The sequence below is a fragment of the Dermacentor andersoni genome, chromosome 6 (genome assembly GCF_023375885.2).
Source record: "Dermacentor andersoni chromosome 6, qqDerAnde1_hic_scaffold, whole genome shotgun sequence".
NCBI lineage: Eukaryota > Metazoa > Arthropoda > Arachnida > Ixodida > Ixodidae > Dermacentor > Dermacentor andersoni.
The window spans coordinates 25,487,012-25,504,159 of NC_092819.1; the positions used below are offsets into that span (position 1 = coordinate 25,487,012).

A 17,148-nucleotide genomic window follows, 5' to 3' on the forward strand; every position below is an offset into this window, starting at 1 on the left:
AGGGCAGGCTGCCTCAACATTGTTCCTTTGGGAGGTCCTGTAGATGATACAGTCCCTTATGAGCTTTATTTATGAGCTTTTTTATGTGGGACCTTCCGCTTTACTACGTAGAGCACCTGGATGTCTTGGAGAAAGATTTCGGCAAGCTTCGCGTAAAGCAAGCAAGGCTAACAGACATGCAGTTTTCTCGTGCAAGCCAGTGGGAAGGACGTGGCGATCTCACTCCAGCATTTTTTCTGAATTGCTCAAGCTGAGATGCGGCCATGGCAACCTTGCCACATTTTTTAAAAGGCCCCTTTGGAGCCACCGAGGCGATGCCTCCGTGGAGCTAGTATGTCACTTGCCGCCCGTGACCCTTCTTTGCAGTTGTTATAGCAGTGTCATTGTTGACAGCCGACAAGCCGACAGCCGCGGACTGTTAACAACACGCGATCGGAGTGCTCGGGAAGCAGAGTTAAACAGTTAAACGAGTTAACACAATCAGAAGCCGTATGGAGGAAGGTGGTGGGGAGAACTGACCTCCCCGCCATTATAGTTTTCTCGGAACAGCTACGCCATCCTCCATTTTGATTTTTTTTTCATTCATCCCGGTTATAACAATCATTGGTTACAACACTAGAATTTTCGTGGCACTTGAATATTGTTATAAGTGGGTTCGACTGTATAATTTGCTTGAATAGGGAAAGTAATTCCAAACAATGCTACCACAATGCTACCACATGGAAAGTTGAGTGCCTTGCTCTCAATCCATGCTGCTTACAAGTGTTCTTTCTTGTAAGTTACTACAAAATTTGAGCTATTTTAATAAAACAGCAGTTATTCTATGACAGCACAATATCCATGATTCACACTTTCCTGTCTGCGCCTAATTTCATCAATAGCCTGCTATTGATGGTTGCAAGCTCGTATGCGCTCTCGAACAGCTAGCACCATTTTTAGTCAGTTTCGGTGTTCTTTTTCCGCCACATGCATATTTTTAGGGTGCCTCTGTATGAAGCAACCATAAAGCTTTTATATAACCTTTCTTTTTCTTCTGCAATATCTTTGTGTAGATATTACTTTTCAAATTATTTTTAATAAGCATGGTGCTTTGTATTAGTACTGTCAAAAAGATAATTTTTTCTTCAATTTGATACTATAACCTTTGGTATCAAGCATGCTCAGTGATAAGAAAGAAAGCTTTTACTATACTAACCAAAAGCTGTTGCTTTTCTTGCGGAGAGGAAAGTGTTAATTACTTTTTGTATTTTTCAATGACTGGCCAGGGGCAGATCAACTATTCATGCTACGGGCCGAATTTTATTTCCACGAAGTTTGCGCCATATTTCCAGAAGAACATGTAAATGTGAAAGGTGTAACAAGAGTTGATCAGCATTCATGACTGAAGTGGTTCGGTGATTATATTTCGTCAGAACCTCTGCATAAGGCTGTAAAGTACAGTAGGAGTGGCTACAGGACTCATTAAAGATGAGTATTGCATATTCCTTGTGTGTGAAAAGCAATGCTAATGTATTTTGTTGCTAGGGCAAGTGTCACAGTGGAGCCCTTCTTTTGCACCTTTATAAGCTCACTAACGTCATCCTGGTTTAAAAGGAACAAATATCCCAGTTGTCCCGAGAGTGGAGGTGGCCTTATTATACCACTACAACGTAGAATAATCAGTTTTTCTTGCTCCATTTTTCTGTGAAGCCAAAAGAAAGAGACGAACTAGTGTCAGCAGTATCCACTGCTGCTTGTTTTCCTTCGAGATAATCTATGCCTCTTCAAAATTCTCTTACGTCATTTCATTTTTCAAGAATTCTCGCAAGATGTTAGCAGTATACGTATGGCGCAACGAGCGCGACAAACAAAAGGCTGAACTAGAAGTGGCCTAAATACAGCACAAAAGACCCACCCAGTTTAGAACCTCCCAAGTTGCTTTTTTAGAAACCTTCCAGTGTGTTGAGGGAAACAGAAAGGGACTGACGTGGAGGATATATTGCACCAGTTGATTGATTATGCTCATGAGAAAGCCATCTTTTTCTTTCCCTTGACTCAATGACATTCAGTACCTCGCAAGCTTGTGGGTCTTTTTGAGGCACAGCAGACTCCAACACTGCGGCCTGGCCTTGAATGGAAAGGGGCGTTTGATGAAACTCCACAGCTGCTACTACAGGTGGGTTGTGTCTGTGCATGGAAGAATTTACTTGCTATATTTGAATTAAAATAGCCTGGCTGTGTTCAGTACATGAGGGTGTGCTGGTAAATATTTTAGCTGTCATTCTTGTCTCAAATTAGAAAAACAACACTCCTCTGGTATACACTTTGGCATCTTTGTTGTGCATTGTGTTTTTTTTTTTTTTTTTTGTCCAGCGCTTGGAGGAAAGGGTGCCAGACCATCAGCCAGGCAAACTTCTTTAGCTTTTCATAAAGATTGCACATCTGTCTGGTATGCACCACAGCGCAATATTGTGTGTAAATAGTACAGAATGGGCTGTGCTGTCAGGGCTGACAAAGTGCAAGCTTAGAAAGGCGAATGCAGCCTTTACACAGGAATACATAATACAGTAGAACCTCATTCATATGTTCTGAAAAAAAAAAAAAAAAAAAAAAAAATCGCGCGAGAAACATACTGTTAGGGAAAACGTATGATCTGAACTAAAAAAATTCAACAGACACAACTTTTGTTGACATCTACGTAATGCGAAGCGTCTCGGCTTGAGACGCCGACGTGCATAGAGCTGGTGGTGCTCCAGCGGCCAGAGACACGTTTTGTTGTTTTTCTATCACGTGTTGTTTTAAAAGGGTGACGGGAAATCGAATGAAATTGAGCTGGTGGGCAACGCTGGATGCCACCGTAGTGAAACATGATGCCCACATCACGCCGCCCGCAGCAGGGAACAGGGGCACATTTGGATTATCGCCTACTAAAAGCGTGCAGTGGCCAATGGCACGCTACCAATGGCACTGCGCACCATGTGCAGTAAAACAGATAGGTGAAGATGCTTATTGCAATAGGTTTGGTGGCGATGGCTGTAAATGCGGCGTGCGACGACCCGGGCAGAGATTTGCTGGTACCGGAATAAGAAACTGCATGCTGTCATTTTCATGTGAGACAGGCAGCTATATACTGTGGCCGGAAAACGTATATGATCGCAGTCTGCTGCAGGGAACGGCTACATGTTTTGGTTATCGCCTACTAAAACCGTGCGCTACGCTTCCGACTGCACCACGTGCTGTGAAACAGATAGGTGAAGATGCTTGTCGCAATAAGATTGGCGGTGATAGCTGTGAATGTCATGATTTGCTAGTACCGAATTGAGAAACTGAGTCTGCGCCAGCGTTTTCATGTGAGACGGGTGGGTGAGGTAAAACTGCCGCGGCATTAGATATGTACTGTTCACGATCGTGGGCTCCTCATGCATTTTATTGCTTACGAGGAATCTATTGTCCGGAGGATGTATCATGCGATCGCAGTTTGGTGACATGCCGAACCTTGGTACTGAAAAGTTGTGTTTTCCGGGAACGTATGAACTGGCAAAAGTTAGCGTAACTCTATTAAGTCATGTTTATGTGTTCTCGATTGCGGATGTTGGCTCTAGGAAAACGTACACAATGGGAACGTATCAACGAGGTTCTACTGTATGTTGGCACATGTGATGAATTCTGTATTATTACACTGAATCGAGAATGCAAAAAATGCTCTGCAATATGCTGCGCAACAGTAAGCAATAGCAAGGTTTTATTTAATTACCCTTTTATTTTTATCAGAACAATAGCAGTTGATCTGCGAGTAGACTTCAGCTGGTGCGGTTCTCTTTTATAGGTGAAGTCAGGGCAAGCGCCGGCTTCACCTCTCTTGAGGGTTTTGTTTTGTAGAGAAGCGTGGAGGTGGGGGTGCACTGTGGTTTTGGGGATGGACCTTGTGCTGAATTCTTAGGTTGTCACCGAGTGTGTTTAGTTGAGACCTGCTTGAAGTTGTTTACCAGTACAACCCTGACCGCTTATGCATACTTTCGTTAAGCAAATATCACTGTTCCACTTGTGAAATATAGTTTTGGTAAGTGTTAGCTGCTGCTGCAGTGATAGGTCCTGTAAGTGTGTGTTTCAGTCACTCCTTCAGTCAAGTCAGATACATTGCACCTGGGGAGCTGGCACATGTTCTCATGCAATCAATCAAATACAATCAGTGGCAGCTCTGCAGTGCCTTGAAGCAGGGTGGTTAGCTGGGAATTGTGACCCTTCAATGAATCAATAAATCAACTGCAGCTGTATGGTGCCTTGAGCCAGGATGGGGAGCTGGCACACGTGGCCCTGCAGTGCCTTCTGCAGTTGGCCACTCTGAGCCACAGTGGGGAGCGAGAGCACCGGAACACCCACCTCAAGCGCTTCCTCCAAGGCGGACTGCTCGACCTGATGGCCGTGAGGCCCCCTCGCGCTGGCATCACTCAGCTGCTGGCACGCCTTGCACTCTTCCACCCACCTGCCCTGCTGCCCTCGCAGGTGCACCTCCCATACCTTGAGCGCCTCTGTGACCTGGCCAGCTGTGTGCTCCAGACACCGGTCAGTCTCCTCCCACTCCTTGGGTAGTTAATTTGACCTGAGAGAATTTGTTGTTGCAGCGCTCAGTGTAGGCCACAATGTAAGAAAAATGTGTTAGGTGCCCACAGTCGCTGGCCCCCAATGGGAAAGGGCAAGGACCGATCGTGTTTGTAGATGACCTTGAACGAGCAGTGGTTTGCGAGACAATAATACAGATGGCTCTATAGTATGGGAGGAGCCCAAAAGGCTTGAGCAGGCTTGAATTGTGCTCATCTCATTGCGGTCAGTGGCCAAATGCTCTGTTCTGATGACACGAATGTACTTGATGCCTTGCCTTGATTCCTTGCCTTTATAAAATGTTGTACCTTTGGTTGCAACAGCTTGTTCTTATTGATATCCTTTGATTTACCCAGTGTATGTGTGCTATGTCAAGAGCGAGTTAGCTACGCTTCATACTGGGCAAGAAGCGTTTTGTGCCGCAGTAGTTGTGTCGAACTTCTGTAGAGCAGGCATCCATTTTCAAGGCTGCACGTGAACCTGACCATCTGGAAAAGTGGGGCTTCACAAATCCAAATGCAGATAGGCTTCTGCTACCTACTGACCTTGTGTGCGCAATGCATTTCCCACCTGGATTTACTTATGCAGCGTATCAAGGAAAGTTCTGCATTGTGCGATGAATAGGTGTCTGCTTCTGTGACATTCCGTATCCAAGGGCGAGTTTTCACTATCACCGTCACTGTGATGTTCCATATAAAATGCAAGTGCCATAAGAATGGGTGGCTTGCTCACTATAGGCTGTAGGTGCATTGCCAAGCATGTGAGGGTGAGCTGAGAAGTATAAAATTTCAGTGTAGTGAAATTTCATTATAATGAACTAAGGTGTTGATTTTACCGACTTATTTATATTGAGGTTTAACTGTATTGTCTTCAATTTGAATGAAAATTTATGTTTCCACAGTTCTAGTACTACATATAATCTGTTGAGACATCTACGTTTATCTTGTTATTGCCGTGCCTCCAGCAATTCCTCCAGTGACACTTGGGAAACTGCACACTGGCATTTCAACAGTGTTTAGAGAGACACTAAAGGGAAAAGTAAGTTAAGCTGTATTTATATATTGTGCCTCTACAATTATATACTGGGAATGCTACCCTTAACACTAAATAAAACTTTGTAAGCCAGAAAACATACAAAAGCAAAGACTGGTGACGACATCATATTGAAGTTCCCGCACCAGTTCATGAATGATGTCATGAATTTTGACGCTGTCAAAATCCACGAGCTGTGTTTATCCCAGCCGCGGCAGCCGTAATTTGGATGGGGGCGAAATGCAATAACACCCTTGTACTGTTCATTGGGTGCATGTTAAAGAACCCGAGGTAGTCAAAGTTGACCCAGAGTCTTCCACTACGGCGGGCCTCATAATCGTGGTTTTGGCGCGTAAAACCCTAGAATTTTTTAAAAATAGTTTTTTCAGTCTCAACTGATTTATGTTTTTTTAGTGTTTCCTTAATGGTTCTAAAATTCATTAGCAGCTTAGAAGCAATAGTTCTGGCATATCCTGAAATGTCTGAACAAACATTGATTTGGCGTTCCTGTAAATGCAAACATGTGCAGGTTGGAGAAGATGCCGAGCAGCAGCAGGAAGCACTCGACCACATTCTAGATGCATGGGTTCCTTTGTTTCAAGAGCCGGCAGTGTTTCCTGCTGAACCCTTGAAGGTGGCAACCATGCGAGTCTTCGAGCTGTACCTGCGTAGTAGACTGGCGGCTCCCGATGGGACTCGGCCCCCGGTTCGTGATGTTTCTTAAACACATTCAAGTGGTAATTTTTAATGTGAACCATTGTTTGCCTCCTGCCAGGCACTTTGCAGTAGGTGTAGTAGATAGGCTCCTGCCTCACCTCTTTTTGACGTCTTATTACGTGCCAGATTACACAGCAGCTCGATGCTCTACTCATTAGGCCACAGATGCATGCATACTTATCTAATTTCAATGCCAAGCAGCACATTGAGGTGATTCGTGCGTACATCACATATGCGAGAGCACGTGTGTGAGTGCCACGGACACAGGAATTGAATGCATGAATAATTGTCAACCTTATCACTGATCTAATGCGTGTCATGTCGTATACAGTCACCGACCAATAATTGGGACTGAATGGATACTGCCACAATGTATGAATTATTGGGCATCCAAAATACCGGATTCGCCCAAAAATTAGTGAACCTTTTTTCCACAAGTGGCCAAAAAACGCGTGTTGTATGCTTGGATCGTCACTTTTACTCCCAATTTTCCGTGACTAGTGCAAGACACATCGGCGCCTACGAGCGACGGCATTCTTCGCACAGTGCCAGCACACTATTTTTCGTTTGACTAGCAAAACACACATCAGTGTCTACACATGACTGGCACAGTGGCACGCACGCTATCTTATCACAGTGCAGAAACATTGCCGCCCATTGACACGTCCACACACGATATTGCAAAAATGAAAGAATCATGAAATCTCGACAGCAGCGTAGCCATAAGTTTATATCGAGGGGGGGGGGGGCAATTGGGGAAACGAGGGAGAAATGGGGGGTCCTCTGCCAACAACTACCATTCCTCCCACTCCTTCACCTCTTTCTCTCTCTCTCTCTATGCTTGTGCGTGCACATGTGTGTTTGTGTGTGTGTGGAGGTTGTACACCACGCTAAGACTAACTCCTAGCACTCCCTGGACAAGAATGCTTGAACGATGAGGATGCACTCTTTTGCATTGCCGAAACAACACTTTGCTTAACTTCTGACAAAATCTTTTCACTGCTAAGGTGTGCAGCCACTTCGCATCAAATTATGCTATCATCCTTATGCTATCTTTAAAATTATGGTATTAAAAAGAGAACTAAAATTTCGTTTACGAATCAATGCATTTATATATTGTATGTCAATTACCTTGCTGGTACATGACTTGGAAAAACAAACAGCGCTAAAAACGGGCTAAACAAAAACAAGATAGCACAATATCGTGTGTATTCTTGTTTACAGGCCAGACTTGTAGCCCAGGTAACAGTGGAGATAACTGTTGTTTTCCACTCAGATCTTCTAGTGAGTGGTATGGCCATGACTACGTACAGAAGAGGGTGGACACTGTTGATCAAGTCGCCTGTCACTCAATCACGTTTTCGGCGTTGTGGGCATGCCATATTATTCTAGATTTAAAAATACAGCAGCAAAGCTTTAGGCTAGAACTTCTATGTTATATTATGATGCAAGCTTCACTCACTTTCTGGGACCTGCTGTCTGACTTGTTCGAGGAGATGCTTAGGAGTAACTTGCCATCATGGTATTGTAGTCATCACGTGGCGCTTATTGTTATTTGATCACACTCGGGAATTGATGAGGCAGACAGTCCAAAGCAGGGTCGCTTCCTGTTTAGAAGCCTTTGTGAAAATTGCAGCATCCATAGTTCGCAGTAAAATAAGGACCAGTAGCTCTGAAAGATATGAAAGTGTCATGTCTCCTGACACCCATCTATTCTGAAAATTGCAGAGACGTTTAGTAGCAAGCAGCATATGTTACGACAAGATAGGTGAGCCTCAGCTAGGTAACTGGCCATGGTCGTCTGGTGTTGAGTGATCGGACAGTGACAAGACGCTGTCCCTATGTCCACAATTACCTGCATTCCACCAACTTCGTTCTTGACTCCTTTTATGCATGTCTCCCCTTCCTCCTCGTATCCATCATGTCATTCCCCTTCTTTAAATTCTTTTCCATTAGTCACTGCCACACTCTTCAACATTCATTGGGTTGTTGAATAGCAAGGTGGCTCCTAACATTCCCATATTAAAGCGAAGCTTTCTTTGCCTCTTCCTTCGACTTTCCCAGTGCTGCTGCTGTTGCAGTTGTCTCACACACCGCGTCGAGGGGTGGTTCAGAGCGTTTGTATACATGACAGAAGCACCGCAGAGAGGAAAGGCGACGCGAGAAACAATGCCCTCTGGAGCTCCTTGGGCTTCGCCACATTAGTGCCTTGACAGCTTTAATTATCCGTGACCCCTCACAAAAGCATTGCAGAAACTGCAGTACTTTTACATTTCTACAAATGTGCAAGTCCAGAAGGAAGGTAGTTATAAATGGGAGAGGGGTAGAGAATGGCGAAAAGGTGACGTGAGAAGGTAAACAAACACTACTATGATAGACACGACAGCAGCTGTGGGCAAACTGGATAAACTTAAGTTCAAAGTACGGTACGGTACGTTTCTGCTATTTCTGGAAAATGTGCAAATATGTCAAGTGGACAACTTACGCAGCGCGTGCAGAAGCAGAGCTGCATTAACTAAAGCGTACTGTAGGGTCTAGAACACTACGGAAGCGGTTGCACACCAAATCAACACTGTTGTGCCCGCCGCGGTTGCTTTGCGGCTATGGCATTGCTTGAAGTCATGGGCTTGATCCAAACCGCGACAGCTGCATTTCGACGAGGGCAAAACAAAAAACGTTTGTGCACTTACATTTAGGGACACGTTAAAGAACACCATGGTGTCAAAATTAATCCGGAGTCCGCCACTATGGCATGCCTCATTATCTGATTGTGGTTTTGGCAAGTACAGCCCCATAATTCAGTTAAGTTTACTACTTCTGCGATGATGTGATGTGACATGTGAGGGAATGAAGAAGTGTGGTGCACAGCAAAGTCTAGGGCACACACCTATCTTTGTGTGTTCTCTTCTGTGTACTACGGAAACCAACAGCAGTGATGCACGCAAAGTAACATTTAACATCAGCTCACCACTCTCATGTTGGACTAAGCATTGAAGAGATTTAGCATTCGCCATCAACATTACCACTAATCATCGTTAAAGCAAAGAGCACAGGAAGATTCGCTTACACCAATTCCCACAGTGCGTGAGATCCGCATATTTTTTGTTTTTTGTTTCTGGCCTCCAAATGGACTTTGTGGCAATTCACCTACCTGCTCTCCCACCTGTTTGTTGTGGTGGTTTCTTAGCTTCCCTAGCCCAGCACCCCCATCCATTATATATTTTGCTGTGCGTAAATCAGCATTCTGTAGGTCTTTCTTGTCCCATGTTTTGCCCTATTTTGCCCTATTTTCATTCTTCACTGTGTACAAACTAGCCTAACAGCAAGCTCTTCTCAAGCTTATTAATGTAATCAAAGTCAGAGACAAGGGAAAGAAAAAGAATTTAAAAAGGGGGAGGGGTGTTGCTTATTATGCGTTACCTCGACAAGCAAGTCGCAATTTTTGCGGAATGCTTTTTTTCTGCACAATGGGGTTGACAATTTGGTCAAGTACCATAAATGAAAAGCTCTTCGACGTCACAAAGGCAGGGCGAGGAGTAACAATGCCTCCAAGTTTTACGCACGTGCTCGTCCCATATTTATCTGGCTATGGAATTTTTAGCGCTCATCTCCCCTTAGCAGTTATGGTAAACACAATCTGGAATGAGGTAGAGGCGCGCCATGAGTGGGGCCGCAATGTTCTGTGCATGCGAGAGGGGATCGCCCCCATAACGACCCCCTCCCCCCTTCGGACTGCCACTAGCCCTTGCCTTGCTTCCACATTCAAGCTTTCCCTCCCATCCATGTTGCTCTTACAGAGCCCACCTTCTGAAACTTTCTCTTCCGCGGAAAATGGGGCAAGGGGGGTTTTGTCAGGGCCCCCCCCCCCCTAAAAGAAAGAGGGGAGGATTTGGCCCCCCAACCTACCCCAACAGGCTGCGCCAATGAATCTCAATATAACTAACTTCAGGGGACTGCAGCAAATTGTTTATTATTCTTAGAGGTAGTTGTAGTGAAAGCCCCAAAATTAACCATTTGGTGCATCAACCCATCAGTCCATCAGTAGTGACCATATGAGCTATCCATGAAAATGGCGCGCTGTTGGCGCTCAGCCCATGCTGTTGCTGTTTTCCATAAATTCTGCTACTATGCACCTCCCAAGCACTGTATAGTAAGTGGGGCGTGCGCAAAAGAGACACTGTCGCTGAGAAAACCACAGAAAGCAGAAGCTCAATGTCGACTCCAAGGCGCTATGCATCATTCTGTTTGTTTTTCACATTCCTTGCCATGAACATCACAATGTCTCGCTCGAGGTGGGCACTTGAACTACTCTAAAGTGCAAAGTGCAAGTGCATGTAAATGACACCGTCCAGAAAGTGGACCGTGCGACATTCCCGTGAGCACGGAGGTTACATTTCTCAGCGTTCGAAGCTAGTATGGCTGCAGAAGGAAGTATGAAATAAGAGACGTGTGCAGAAAGAAAGGCAAAAGAAGGAACACACGTGCTTCCATTGCCAGGCGACACTTGGTCTTGGCAGAGCATGCACTCACAAAACCTGTTGCGTCGTCGCCTCTGTGATAGCAAAAAAAGCCCCCTCCCGGCGTTTTTCTCAGTAGGCTAGCGCCTTTTTGTGTGCTAGCCTACTGTTCCGGCTGCCGTGAAGCATAGACTGAGATCTAAGAATAGCCACATTTTGGAATAATTATTTGTAGTATTGAGGCATTGTTAACACGACACAGGAACTGAATAACGATAGTCATTTTGAAAAGTTTGGTTTTCTGAAAAGTTTGTTGATGCAGTGTTCATAGTAACTAGGTCTCACTGTATCTTTGAAAGTGACCATCCAAATATATGGCCCAAGTTTGTTGACATTTTGCCTGCTCATATATGCTGGCCCTTGGCCTATTTTGTGGCCACAATTTTCTAGCAATGCCTTTTATGCTTGCTGTTCCTTTTCATACTTATTGTGCTTCGTCAGTAGTCAGAGCAGTGCTCCGAATGCATTATCGATGGGATTAACTGGCCATGAACAGAGGATAAGACGGCATAGAAACAAGTGAAAGGCATCACTAAAAAATCGCATTTTGAACATTGTCATGCTGTCTCTACAGAGAGATGAAAGTACAGTGAATGCATGCTCCAAATTCTGATCACTGACTACAAGGTTGACTAGGCTTAGATAGTTTTGGTTTCAAGGACGTGCTGGCGACATGGCTGGTGACATGGCTGGTGATGCGTCGGTGATGCATCAAAATGAAAAGCTATTTCTGCTTGCCTTGATGGCCAAAATAGCGCACAGTCTTGCAGTCAGAGTCTAAGCTACTGCACGAGCTGCTGCAAGTTGTCACACATTTCAGTTGTCCTTATACGTTAAGTCTACGGGGCTAGGGATTGTGCTGAGGGGCTGCCGAAATTATCATGCATGTCCGAATTATTGGTGTCCCAGTCATCACTCATCCTGCTACAGTCATTGACTGTAGCAGGAAGTTGTTTATAAATGCATGTGCATGCCAGTTTTACCTTTTATACTACTTTTGGGATTGGCTGAGGTTGTAACGAAACAGGTGGTACAGGTTGTAATGTTTCTTTATTGAAGTACAACAAATAGTTGGTCATGCCATCATTGTCATACCATCCCTGCCGCCTTACTGCTGTCATAAAGCATCCAATTTCTCACCTTACTTGAATATGTTGGCTCATCTGGTGACGCTTTGCAGAATCCCGAATGATACTGAATAACCAAGTAGAGTCACATTCAATATGAGCTGCAACCCGGTGCCCATGGTTGAAGGTGCCCCGAGGCTGCGAGGCTGAGACTAGCATATGAAAAATTGTAGAACTGGACACCATTCCAATTACTTCCTATTACGTACTGGTGTTTATTAAACCAATTTGTTGCCGTCGCCATGCAGTCTTGGAGCCCCTTTGACCATGAACTACTTGTTGCAGCTCATATTAAATGTGATTATACCTCCAAAATGCATTTCAGTAGTGCTTTAATGCTGTTTGTGTGCAGTAGCTTTATTTGGGCAAAGCACTCTGTATTGAATTTTCACTACATGTGACTGCTGATGACACAGACTCCCCAGGCTTGGGACATGGGAACAGTGTGGTTCAAAATTTCAGTCATGACATCATGGCTCTCTTCATGGTGGTTTCATGTGAGGTCCCTGCATTCAGCCATCAATAGCCATTCTTTCTTGTATCAGTATGTTAGAGAGAATTGATTGCCTGATATGCAGTGCTAACTTTTCATTGGCCACTAGGCACAAATTAAAGATGGCTGCATGAGAACCTACACATCTTACCTGCAGCACTCTTTGTAGAATTTGTTCCTGAACCTGCTTAGTGCCAGTAGATATATTTGTCTGCTTTCTGCATATATAGCCCTAAAGGTGTAAAAGTGGTGACTAAGATTTCAGCAATTCTGCATAATGATCACAAAGGACTAGTTGCAGCTAAAATCTCTAGTACTAAGTGCTAGTTGTTAAGGTAAGGCTCCATTGCTGAAGCTTGCGCAACTACCTCTCAAGTTCCATATTAAAGGTGTAAAGTGAGCTGCAATTCTAGGATCAGACGAATTGCAGATTGCAGAAATCTAAATACCTAATTGTAGATTTCGAATCGAATATCGATTCGAATAAAGAAGAATAAAAAAAAAGCCAAATATCAAATCAAATATCAGAACATTTATCATAAAGTTAGATGCTTACAAATTTTGTGCAAGAAAACATGGTGCTGCACATGCTTGGGAGTCTATTAGCATTCCATAACAAGAATGTTGCAAGCTATCAGTAACTTTAGTACCTGTAGTAATTAAGATGTACAGTATGGTCTGCTTTTAATAAAGAGAACACCAAATTATTATGACCAAACTGGTTAAAGCTCAGTTTTATATGAAGGTCTAGAAGATATTTGTTTTTCATCAATAGAATGTCTGTTGAATAAAATCAAGTGCTTTTTGGTCTCCAAAGCTGAAGAAGTAGTAATCTTATGTTCTACTGAATATCTTATATTGAGTTTTTCAGTTTAATAGTGGACCTCTGTTTTATGGCAATCTTTTAATGTATAGAACACATTCCTTTCCAGTTTTCCTCCATTGTACACAAGGGTTTTCCTAGCCTTATGGGCAGGTTGGTTTCGTGGGTAATTGTCCACTCGTGAATGTCGATCTGCACGACAGATGAAGGTGCAGATCCGCTCATCACGTGACTCGATCACCACTTTGCACCTAGCCATTGCTGGCACTGTGCAGGCAGACCTGCTGACAGTAAAGAGCAGGGGCATTTTCATTGTTAGATTCAGCATCATTTGCCACCTGTCAAAGGTTGTAAAATTGGGAGGACTATGCCAAATACATGCTTACAGGACAGGACCAATACATTGGTCCTGCCAATCGACGAGGCTTGTACTGACTGAGACCACCCACGCGTAGTGAAAAGTCTGCATGCATTAACTACTGACCACTCCGTTTCACTGAATAGATGAAAAATCAAATATTACGTATTTGATTTGCAAATCAAATTATTCGAACATTCATTATTCAATTTGATTTGTTGATATTTGAGTGTTCACACAGTCTTAGTTATTGGGTTAAGAAACTACACTCAATGTTGAGCAGTGTCTGCATCATTCTCTTACCCTTATACATATCGCAAGCATATATATATACATTGCTGTGTCTCACTCTTGTGCAGCTGAGTTCGCTTTTATAAGTTCTGGATGAGCTTTACCAAAATAGTGTATCTATTCAAGGCATTAATCTAGGCACTGCATCTTTGTTTATCGCAGCCAAGTGTTATATCGCAAGTATATATACATTGCCATGTCTCAGTCTTGTGCAGCTGAGTTTTCTTTTGTAATGTTCTGGATGAGCTTTACCAGAATAGTGTATGTATTCAAGGCATTAATGTAGTCACTGCCCTTTTGTTTATCACAGCTGAAACAACAGTAGAAAACTTTTCAGCTGTAGTGCAGTTTTCATGTACATTTACTCAATGTGCAGATCAACGATGACGAGGAAGTGGCTGAGGAAGATGAGGATGATCGGGTTCGTTTTCGTGACCAGCTCTCTGTGGTGGGAATGTTAGGTCGCCACGTTCTGCCTCATAGCTTGCCCCTGCTCTGCCGGTAAGCATTGAGGACTTGAATAGAAAAGACCTTTCTGATTCTCTTCATCTAGTTTGCTCACATTTGTTTAGCTGGAGTTTCCTTCAAAACTTACTAGGAGCTCTGGGGCTGTGATCATGGATTTGTGTAATCTTCATGCTTGTGGCTTCAGATGCTTTTTGGTGGTGTTATTAATGACGCTTTATCTTATTAAATTTCCAATTAGTCATATGGTACATTTTGCTGGTCTCTACAGCACTCCTACTCGGATTGCAATGATGTAGAGCCCACTGTTCATCAGAGCCAGAGATAGCGTGATCAAGCCAAAGATGCAGCTGCTCGCCAGACCAATTGGAGGCCGGGATAGGAAACACATCAGCATGTCTTCTGTTGTAAACAGAGAAGGTGTGCAGGTACTGAGGCATGCTGCTGCATCTGATGTCATGCCAACAACAGAACATGCAGGAGCATGTTACTGGAATTCTGCCAGATCTTGGTCATCCTCCCAGGTTGAAAGTGAGAGCTCCTCTGAGCACGCTGAGCTGGAGTGTGGCACTCTGGAAAAACCAGCCGAATGTGTTCAGAGCTCTCGAATTTGACCAGTCGAATGTACCAATAGTTTTCGGAACACAGCAATGCTATGAATCTCTGTGCACATGCGTAATCATTTCAGACTGTTGCACTTATAATGAAATATTTTGTTGAAGTTGATCAATTTGCAGAGTTGCAAAGCTCTTTGCAGCCAGAAGGATAAAGTCTAGTCAAATCTGTGTACAGTCAACGTCCAGTTTTTGTACTCTCTAGGGGCTGTGAAAATGTCAGAAAAATTGGGCAGTCTGAAAAAATAAATGCATGCCTTCTACTGCTCCCAGGGCTCAAATTGGGACAGGCAGGCATGTCTGATATAGCTCTGAAATTCTGCCACCTTTTCTACTGTTATGCTTCACTGCAATACGTTGCGTATGCTTGACTGCGTAATACTGCTGCAATGTGGCGAAGCTGACTTTTGGGAACTTGCATTATGCAATGCTTGACCCTTGTTATGCTTTCCCAGTTTCAAAGCCATTGGCGAGGATGACAAAGGCAAAGCCGTCTCCATAGCTGACAGAAGGAATTCTTTAAATGAAAAACATTGCATCGAGCAGCAGATAGCTTGGTAGTGAACGTCGGAGGCCTAGCCTTGCTGGCGTGGGTACGGCTGCCAGCTGAATGGTGTGCAAAAGCAGTTGTTCGATGCTGCAAGATAATCAAAATGCTGGCAATGATGGCTTTGATTATTGGCATTTAGAACTTGCGGTCACACCAAAGGGTTCAGAAAATTGTATGGAAAAGAGTTTCAGTGTCCAAAATTTCGGACGTCATTATACATTTGCTCTATGGCGCTATGGCAGTGCCACAATGGCGTCCAAACTGAAAAATTGGGCATCCGAAAAATAGTTAATTGACTGTACTTTGCATTGCTTCCATGCTAACTGAAACACCATACTTGCAGCTCCCGTAAACACTAGTGCCAGATTTCCCTCTAGTGCTTTTTGTTGGAAACTGCTTTTAGCAGCATGCACTGTTTCTCACTGCTTCGGTTACTACAGTTACCCTGTGACATGCTTCTGGGGTAAGGATTTTAGAACAGTATATATACAGTGGCACTTCATTGAAACATCTCTGTTTTTTACGTTTTTCTGGCTCTTACACATTGAAATGCCAGTACCATTTCATGAGTAGTACGTTCCCATTTGTTAAATTAGCCTTCCCAGTTGTTATGCTCAGATACTGCAGCTTTGTAGCACTGATTTTTGTCTGCTGGCAGCACCTGCGTTTACTAGTGCATGTTGCCACTGTTAGGAGAGAGTGGTGGCTTAAAGGGACGACCGAGAGCTCCATGTGAGGTGAGGCATGGCACAGTTCTCAGAGACTGCACGCACGGTTGACTGTAGTTGCCAAAGAAAGGGCCAGGTAGCACAAGTGCGGTGGCGAGAGTAAGTCCCTTGAATAAAACTAAATGTAGCAACATTCCTCCTCGCCTGGCCTCTCCTTCTCATGGGTTCCTCATCACTTGCCCTCACAGTTTGGTCATTCGGTCTGGGGCGCGCCAGCTTCACTCATAGAGTTACACGGGGTGAGGCATTAAAAATTCTTGTTGGGTGTTCGCACATGGACTTTTACCATGTTTAAGGCTTGTTTATTGTTTGCTGTTCTAGGAACGATGATGGAACACTATGAAACTGGCAGAAGCAGATGATTTTTGTGCTTTTTTGGCACAGTAATTATGCACTTGTTTTGTCGCTTCGGATTGGCTGCCTGCTTCCAGTTAGAAGCCTAGTTTCATGGACAAATTTCTCTTAATGTTGTGCTAGCACAAGATTCGGAGCTTTTTGTCTTGCCAATAATGTATATGTAATGTGCATGATGTTCATATACCTGCCAGAGCTTTATTTGAGCATTATGTTGTCCACGACTAGTGTACCTTCAGGCAGAAACACTGTCATGGCTTGCACAGATCAAGTTGCTTCATGAGTTATTTCTATTACATTGAGCAGGTTCTTTATTTGGCTTTGTAAAGACACTTGCCCGCTGTGAAGGGGCTGCAATGAAGTCAAGGTTTTGCCAGTACATGCGAAAGGTGATGTTTTTGCGTGTGTGCAGCACAATGTAGCCACTGATTCAACTCAGGTGTGTTTGCACTGCTCAAAGTGCGTAGGTGTATACAATCAACGTCCGATTTTTCGGACTCC

At 43.9% G+C, this 17,148-nt stretch overlaps 1 protein-coding gene across 2 annotated transcripts in view; it reads left to right on the forward strand.

Annotated features, from left to right (window-relative positions):
* The window catches only part of LOC126521690 (exportin-4-like), a 68,098-nt gene that overhangs the window by 14,319 nt on the left and 36,631 nt on the right, over positions 1–17,148 (forward strand). For both annotated transcript variants that reach the window (XM_050170419.2, XM_050170421.2), the window contains exons 7-10: positions 2,049–2,155; positions 4,249–4,542; positions 6,140–6,316; positions 14,313–14,437. In XM_050170419.2, coding sequence (XP_050026376.1) covers positions 2,049–2,155; positions 4,249–4,542; positions 6,140–6,316; positions 14,313–14,437 — 703 coding nt within the window. The remainder of the gene's footprint in view (positions 1–2,048; positions 2,156–4,248; positions 4,543–6,139; positions 6,317–14,312; positions 14,438–17,148) is intronic.